Raw genomic sequence first — 8,601 nt, 5'->3', positions numbered from 1 at the left:
GTGGTGCCCGCTGCCCTGCCGTAAGCCACAGGTGGCTGCGGATGACAAACACAGAAATAGGCTTTTTGTTCAGGCACTCTTGCTTTCAGTTTGGGTCAAGAGCCTGTTAGTTGTCAGTGCATGTTGAGGCAGAATGATCTGTTTAGTAGCTGACTCATTCCCGTTTCCTAGGAAACGTGTATTCTGATTTGAAAAATACAGTAAGGAAACTCTGCCTTTTCTGTCCTCTATCTCTGCAACCTTCCCTTCTAGCAAAGGCACTACTGTGAGAGCAGAGCCACAGAATCTCTTTCTACTCCAAAAAGTATTTTATTTTTATATTATTTTAATTTAGATTTCTATTTTTTAATTATTTTCTTTTTATTTATTTTATTTTTTGTCTCAGCTATTATTTTACTGTAAGAGGCTTAAGTTTAATACAAATTACATACAGAACAGTAATGCCTCAAAGAAAGAGAAGAATCAGGAGTGCTAGGATCCTTACGGCAAGTAGGCACATTGCAGTACTCCCATGTGAGCTGTTTTCCTTTCAGTACATGGCACCAGGGCTTGCTGTCATTGTCAGGATTCCTGCAGCATGGGGAAAAAAAGAGCTATTTGTATTATCAGATCTGCAGCGAGTTTGGGCAGGCCTAAAGGTGGCAGACTGACCTGAGTGTACTGTTTTTGATTCTTCTAGAAATAGCGGGCCCTAGGGACATGCAGAATTTGCATTTATGGAGTCTGATGTTACAGAAGCATAGATAGGTCAGGTGGAATAAAATGACTATTTGTCAGTGAGGTTCATTCCCAGCAGTATTGTATTTCTCATGCTTTAATAACCCACATAGTTTGGTGGGATTTTCTGAATTCTGTAACTGACTACATACCGGCAGAAATTGTGACTACCAAGGCCCAGCTGGTAAGCATCTCTTCTCCAAGCAGTATACAACTTGTTGACAAGGATTCGGGAGTTCCACCTCAAACAGGTAGCTCCAGAACTGGTAACACTGTGGTTGCCTCGGTAATCTGTGCCTCTTCCAGATTTGCAGTTGATGTTCCCAACTTCAATAAGAAAGCTGCACGTTAACCGACGAATGTGAACCTGTCAGCTCTTCCTAGCTGTGATTTCTGTCAAGGCATCTGTATATCAGCTATACTTATCTTAGTCTCTCAGTGTTACAAATATTAAAAGCTTAAATGTGATTTAATGTGAGACTCTCAGCTTTTTAAGCTACAGAAATAGCACAAGTTCATGAAGAACCATTAAATATGCAGTAAATCATGGAAGCGCTAAAGTCCATTCCCTGTCCCCCTGCACGTACCTTTTGAACAGGAGGGCACACTGCAGTGTTCCCAGAGGTACCTTCCCCCTTTATAGATATAGCACCAAGGTCTGGAATCCTCATCTGGGTTTCTGAAAAAGTTATGATATTATGCATCATTATAAAGCTACTGTTATTAGTCTCATGTCTGCCGTCTAGTTTGATACCTTAATCCTGCTCTGCAGTGAAGGCGTGGACTGAACCATTGTAAGTCATTTGGATTCCTATTTTAATTGTATAATTGTGGCATACATGGAGGTCAGAATGAGACAGCCAGTAGCTAGCAGGAGTGGACAGCTTGTTTATACAGTTTAGTTCATCTGCAGGAAGCACTATATTTTCAGAGTTTTGAGCAGGATTTGGAGCTGCAGGAAACTGGCTTACAAAGGGAGTTTTAGGCACTGAGAAAGGGCCAAGGGAAAGACTACGGGGTGAGAGATGTGTGCATTTTGTGGTCTGTCATAAGCATCCAGTCTAGATAGATCTGAAGTTCAGGTATGTCTACAGAAGCTGCAACTGCTGCTTATGGGCTCAGGCTTATTTGCACCTGTGCAGAGCGTCCTCTGCTTGGTATCAGACTGTGTCAGACAGCCGTTCCTTTGCTCCAAGCTCCTAAAATGGGCTGGTTCTTGTGGCTCCGACCTGCGTGCTGCCAGCCCCTCACCTGCAATAGTTGTGATTGCCCAGCCCCAGCTCAGGAGCATCCCCTCTTCGGCCGTTATATGTGCGGTCCATCAAGCCATTGCTATTCCAATTTAAACATTCTGTTCCGCTCTCTGTCATACTCCAGGTACCCCTGTATGTTACTCCAGCATCTGTGTAGCACTTAACCTCAGTATCTGAACAAAAGGGAACAAAACATCACTCTAAGTACAGCGTCCCAAACTCTTACTTCCCCAGTCTGTGTTTTGCTTAAACTTCTCTCCCAGATGTCTTGTCTAGTAAGTCTGGCAAAATGCCTTGCCAGGCAGACTCTTAAGTATAATGAAGATTTTCAGATCCAAAATTTAGACTTTTATTAAGAGACACTGAGAACAGCCCAGGTGTCCTCCTTAAAAGTTATTTTTAATACTAACTTTAGAATAAAAAGAGGCAACTTAACAGCGAGCCTAGTATACAGCAGCAGCTTCTGGGCATCTCATCCTTCTGCACTGCATAGCTAAAACCAGTAGCATTGTTCACAGTAACTGACACGGTATACTCGCCTATTTCACACTGCTTCCCAGAGAAACCTTGGTGGCACTGGCAGATGAAGAGCTGTGGGGAATAGTATGCCTGTGAACACTGGCCCCCATTGTAGCATTTATTTCTAGTGCAGGCTGCGGAATAAGCAAAAGCCAGGAAATACTATTAGATTTCACAGAAGTAAGAAGCTGGCAATGCATACCCATCTTCCCTCTCCTGTAAGTCTCCTTTAGCCCGTTCTGCCTGTTACTGTCATGTGCTTATGGTCTTTTCGTGTAGTGCTCACATTCCTCCTTTGCTCTGTTCTCTCCACACACACTATTAGGAGCCTTCCTCAGCCCCCTGCCCGCTCCCGCTTAGTCCCGCCTGAGTGGGTACATATTAATATTTTTTATTTCTACCCTATTCTATTTCAGGCCAATTTTTCTGTGTGATAACTTCTTCCCTGACAGTGGAGTTCTTCTTTAGGACAATCAGATGGACAATCCCTTATCCCCCACCATTTCCTTTCTCATTTTCTTCATACTCACCTCTGACAGGCACAGTGTGGCAGCGACTCCAACCACTGTCACACCTACAGTATTCTATTCTGCTCTCTGAGAGCCTCAGCCAGGTCCCCCTGTGCTGGTAAATTTCTCCAGATGAATTGTCTGTGCAAATGGCTGTAATTGGAGAAAGGAAATCTTCTTTTAGAGATCTGGGGAAATGACCTGGCTGAGCAAAGGAGCTCCCTTCTCTTTACAGGAGAAAAGTATCTGTCAGCGTCTGTCTAACGGGCTGCCCTTTTTCCTTCTCAGACCACAACTGTCCCATCTCTCTCACTGCTGTGTTGCTGGATGTACTTTTCCACTATTGACCGTCTTTTTCTTTGAAGAAGAGCAGAGGGAGAGGAAAACTTTGTTCTTTGAGTTGTGGATGGTGTTAATGGTCTGGTATTTTGCCTTCTGAATCTCCCATCCAGATAACCGTGACAAACAACTTTCAGACTGTGTTCCCTCAGCATCATCTGCTTTCCCCTCCTGTGTTCATAAAGCTCCAGGTAATATGGTTGCAGTTTGCCTGGCTTACCTCTAGATCTGGCTCCCCGTTTGAAACGCATATGTAAGCCCTGCAATCAAAGAAGATTAATTCTGTGAGTAACTGCTCTCTCAAGAAAACTGAGAGAACAAGTGCCTCCTAAGAGCCAGTCCTCTTTTTGAGGTCTCATGAATCAGGGGAGCTCTGAGCACCTCTCTGCCCCCCCTTGTCAGACAGTACAGTGAAAAGTGCCTTTAGTACCTCAGCGTACGTACTGAGAATTGTAAACTGAGTTGCCACAGGTCACCGGGTGATTGCTTGTCATCTGAATTTGGGATGCGCTGTACTCACATTGTGACTGAAGTGATTATGTATGTGCTCTTGGGGCATTGCTGGTGTTAAGTAAAGCTTGTTAGCTTTCTTCTATTTGAAGGAAGTTCAAGCAAATAATTTCCAAAAAAAGTAAATGTGAACAAGCAGTTATTTTTGCTCATTGACATGCAGTTTTCCCATAAGCCTTTGTAGCCTGATTACCTTTGAGAGATATGTCTCCTACAGCCAATTTAAATAAAATACTTTGGGTTAAGTTTCAAGGAAGAAACCAATTTAGAAAGCTGCTTTGATCTGGCCACAAGAGAAAGAATAACATAATAAGAAAGAGGAAGGCTGGGATAGCTTTGGTTTGTTTGTTTGTTTTTGGTTTTTTTTTGAGAAAGAGACAAAACATTTTAGAACTGTGTAGGGTTTACTCAAGCTGTGCAATGTGAGGCTTAAAGCGAGGGAACATGGGAACCATCGATGTCTGGTTGTAAGTGAGAATAATGATTAAGGTGATGACAACAGAAAGAAAACTAAAGGGTGATCACAATGGAACTCATGCCAACAGTGAAAGGTGACAGTGAACAGACGCACCAAGAAGATTTGGAGAAGACTTGCTTACTGAAGTGAAAACCAGCCAGGATAACACATTACTGGAAATCCTAGCTTAGAGGTAGACCACTTTCTAAGGTTTTCATTCCTCTGACTGCTAGTGATATAACCAGATTCTCCTCGTGCCTGATGCAGACAGCTGGAGTCAGTGCAGTGGTAAGGAAGTGCTGCTGGATATGCAGGAGGATGGCAGGAGCATTACTGGATGCATTACCCTCTTACCTGGCAGTGACCACTCACGATTTCTCCCAGCAGCAGGAGGAGACATGGGAGTTTGCCTTCCATTCTGAGTGATTTCCACATCTCTGCCAAGTCTCAAGTTACCTATAGAGACAACAGAAAAAATAAGATGTTGAACAAAGGCATTTTACAGTGTGAATGGAGTTCAAGGTTGTAAGTCTAAATAAAGGTTTTAAATTCTGAAAGTTCTTTTTGCATTAAAACACACTTTCTACTCTGCACTTCTCAGCCATCTGGTCTAGCTGTCCTGGTGTCCCTGGACAGGGGAAACTGCCAGGCTGGGCCTAGATGTGCTTTTACTTGATAAACTGAGAAACCTGGCAAGCTAAAGCACACCCTTTTAAGTCTCGAGGAAACCTGGAGAGCATTTCCTGGGGGAGTAACACTGGGGAGTAACTCTGGTAGAAGTAAATTCCAAGTCCTTTCTCCCAAGGTTGCTGGAAGCCAACTGTATCATGTGCATTATTTGAGAGATAGACTTGTCTAATGAAGAAGTGTAATGCTGATTGGAAAGTGTTAATTAAGATTCAGGTCACTGAGGCCTACCAAAGAGATCTCTTGCAGGAGCACAAAAATCTGCTGAAGAGTCAGTCTGTGACCATAGCGGTTTAAGAGGATTCGCATTTTCCGCACAGACTGCTGCTTCAGGTGACAGGTGAGAGCTTCTCTCTTGTGTAGAGCATGTGTCAGCAAGGAGTCTTTGGTTGATGATAGGTGGGGACAGCGCTGCTGTGTCTTTGATTTTCAATATTGCTACATCTCCTCCACAGCTGAGCTTTTAGTTTTTACTACTGGCATATTCTTTTGATAAAAAGGGAGTGTATGGGAATTGGCTGGCAAGCGAGCTTTTGGTCTGGTGTTCTGATTTATTCGTTGCAGCTTTTCCTTCCCTGTGTCACTTCTATGCAGTCACAACTAGTTCTTATTCCTGCTAATCCCTTCAGCAGCTTTACACTGCAGACGCAGCCCTCTTCCATCCCACCCGAAGAGTTTCTGCGTCCTCCAGACTGATTTTCAGAGTCTCTTTCCCACAGCAGCAGTCCTGGGAGAGAACTCCCTATGACCTCCTGTGGAGACTGCTGGCTGGTATGGTATGGCTGGGGCAAGAATGGATCTGGATTTCTGCCTCCATCTCCTTTGCTTTGAAAATGTACTTTTCTCTCCATACATCAGAGGTTAATTTCCTACCTGGTGAAATTGCTGCTCTGACCTTGCCATGGATAGCTATAGGAAGGACATTTAGGTACTGTGATCCATCTGTATTTCTTCTGACTGTAGCAAAATTTATTTCTGTCTGGCCTTGAGCAGGCAAGCTTCTTGGCAGAAGCAGGAATTTAGATTTCTGCAGCCACTGACTGCAGTGAGATATGCTACCATCTTGTGTCCCAGTTTCCCCTCCCCAAGTTTGTTTCCTAACAAAGGATGAAAAATTATTTATTTCACTGATGCTGGGCGCCTTTTGTAAGTGCTGGCTGATTTAGGGCAGCTGCTGGGTAGAGGGAAAATTCTGAGCAGCAGAGGGCACGCTCCTAATGCAGCATGGTCTCAAGCATATACAAAATTTTACCACTGAAGTTACGCAACACAGGTTTTTTCCCTTGCTGTACTAAATGCCACTTCTAATCTCATCCTCAGAAAAATACACTGGGTGTGACAGTGAAGGGCTTTCCGAGATGGGCTGTTGCCTATGAAGGCAATGTGTTGCTGTGGGCTTCCGGCTCCTCTGTTGATTCCTGTAGGAAAAATCCTCGAGAAGATGTATTTTGCCCATTCTTGTATCTTGTTGACCTTGTAGTATGTAAGAGAACTCCAGTGAGGCCTAACCTTAGCAGCATGAGTTTGGTAGCTAGCAAAGTTCTGTTTTATATTTAGGAACACTGTTGAACTTGAGGACTTTAAATGAAGATTTATTGGTACACCAACAGGACTCTGCTGTGGGGGAGGAGTCTGTTGTTCATGACACAACTTAAATTAGTAAGATGGATACAAATTATTATATAGTGTCAGAAGTTTAGAAACTTAGTGCCCATGGGATGTTTTGGAAACATGACATTAAATAGCAAGGTCCAATACATCTGTTAAAAACTGGGAAAGCAAGCATTACCGATTTTCACAGTTGAGTAATAGCTTTTAAGGACTAGAGCTGTCATGATTATGTAGTCTGAACTCCTACAGTAAGACAATTTTATCACAAGTTTCCTGACTTGAACCCCTAATTTTCTTCCTAAAAGGAAGTTACTCCTGCATGCAGTAATAGTAGCTCTTTTTTACAACTGAACAATAAGACATAAGTAATCACCAGTGCAAACAGATTTATCTTGATCCTCTGTACGAACTGAGACTGCTACAGCAGTCAGTCTAGATGGCTGAGATGATGAATCATGAGAGTGTGGCCTAGATGGGAACCCCTCTGCTTTGAACCCCAGCACCAGAAGTCTATTTTCTCTATTCTTTTAAAGATATAACAAGCTGGGAGTGAGGTAGAGTAGCAGGCAAGAAGATATAATGTCATTCCCAATCTCTAGGATTGCTCTGCAGTTCCAAATCTTTGAAATAATACTCAGGTGCTGTCTTCCACACTATCAGCTTTTTATCATCTACATTATATGATCCCTGAGCAAGTCGAAAGCTACAAAACTACTCGTTCCAGAAATTAGGAGCTTGTACTCTTTATATAAAGCCTGAGAAGACAGTGGGATAATAGTATGTCATAGTAGTATGACAGATGAATGAGTCATAAATTGGGATTGAAGACTAAAAAAGGGAGAGAGTTTGTTTGTGGTGGTTGGGGTTTTTTTTTAAGATTTCTTCAAAGAAAAAGCAAAAGGCACAAATATTCCGGTCTGAAGCAGAACTGGGAGTACAGGATAGTTTAGTCTGTAGTTTCTCCTCATTAGACTGCACAAAGAAAACACTGAAGAGATACACAGGAACAGCTTCTGAGAACCTGAGTTACTCAAAGTCTTGTCTTTAGGTCACATCTCGATGATGAGATCCTTGTAATTCAGAGCATCTCTTGGGGATTTTTATTAGTATGCAGATTTTGTATTATACTTTTTATATACTTTCAAGCCCTTTCTCACCATTGGGAAGCCTTTTACATTGTGTGACAAGCCTTTTTAAGAGCTCTAAGAGTGATTTCCAAAGAAGCATTGACTTCAATTAAATCTGAACTAAATCAGCAGCATTGCCAAAGCTGAAGTGGATGATCTGAACTGCCCCCCCAGCGTCATTTGGTTGCTGCTGTAACCATGTGTTTTATTACACTTGCTCCCTATAGCTGTAGCTCATTATTGGAGCTATGCAGGCTTGTGTTCCAAATCCCACAGCAGCGAGGTTTTAACTTGCGAATTGTTAGTACCACTGGTCATCTTTGTTGCTATCTGTGAAAACTTGAATTTCTTACTGACAGCTTTAAGAAATGAGATTCTGCTAGCTAAGACCTTGTTAAGAAAAGGCTAATTCAGTGGAACTACTTGTGCTTTGTTAGAATTTTGCTCTGGGAAGCACAGTAAAGAACCGCTGAGACCTCATTTCTGAGGTACCTGTTAAGGTGGCCCAAAAACAAGGCAACACTGGTGAAATCTGATTTTCTTTCATGGGAGGAGGAGAGAGTAACAAAGCTGGCCTAGCTAATATCTTGGAGGAAGTCCTAGCTGCCTGAAACCAGCAGGAAACTATACCCAGCTTTCAGGGGAGAGGGGGAAACATTATTTATTTATTTGTTTGTTTGTTTATTTAAAGGCGTTTCAGTCTCAGAGACTGACATGAAAGGAGGAGTCCTTATTTAAAAAGCAGCTGCATGGTTTAATCAAGTTTATCCTATATAGTCCGCTACACAAGTCGATTCTAGTCTTACACAGCACGGCAGAATGCCACAGATCGTCTCCCTAAAGTTGTCTTGCGTCGGATGCCACGTCCTTTC

At 42.7% G+C, this 8,601-nt stretch overlaps 1 protein-coding gene across 1 annotated transcript in view; it reads right to left on the bottom strand.

The window, feature by feature from the left end:
* The window catches only part of LOC104546186 (tissue-type plasminogen activator-like), an 8,402-nt gene extending 3,663 nt beyond the window's left edge, over nt 1-4,739 (bottom strand). The window contains 9 exon segments of the mRNA XM_010191513.1: nt 1-35; nt 485-570; nt 870-1,044; nt 1,305-1,396; nt 1,969-2,143; nt 2,510-2,623; nt 3,020-3,151; nt 3,558-3,597; nt 4,659-4,739. Coding sequence (XP_010189815.1) covers nt 1-35; nt 485-570; nt 870-1,044; nt 1,305-1,396; nt 1,969-2,143; nt 2,510-2,623; nt 3,020-3,151; nt 3,558-3,597; nt 4,659-4,739 — 930 coding nt within the window.
* Nucleotides 4,740-8,601: the final 3,862 nt, after the last annotated feature.

Source organism: Mesitornis unicolor, unplaced genomic scaffold (assembly GCF_000695765.1).
Source record: "Mesitornis unicolor isolate BGI_N332 unplaced genomic scaffold, ASM69576v1 scaffold29669, whole genome shotgun sequence".
NCBI classification, from domain to species: Eukaryota; Metazoa; Chordata; class Aves; order Mesitornithiformes; family Mesitornithidae; genus Mesitornis; species Mesitornis unicolor.
Note: the sequence above shows the minus strand (reverse complement) of the source record. Positions and strands in the feature narration are given on the sequence as shown.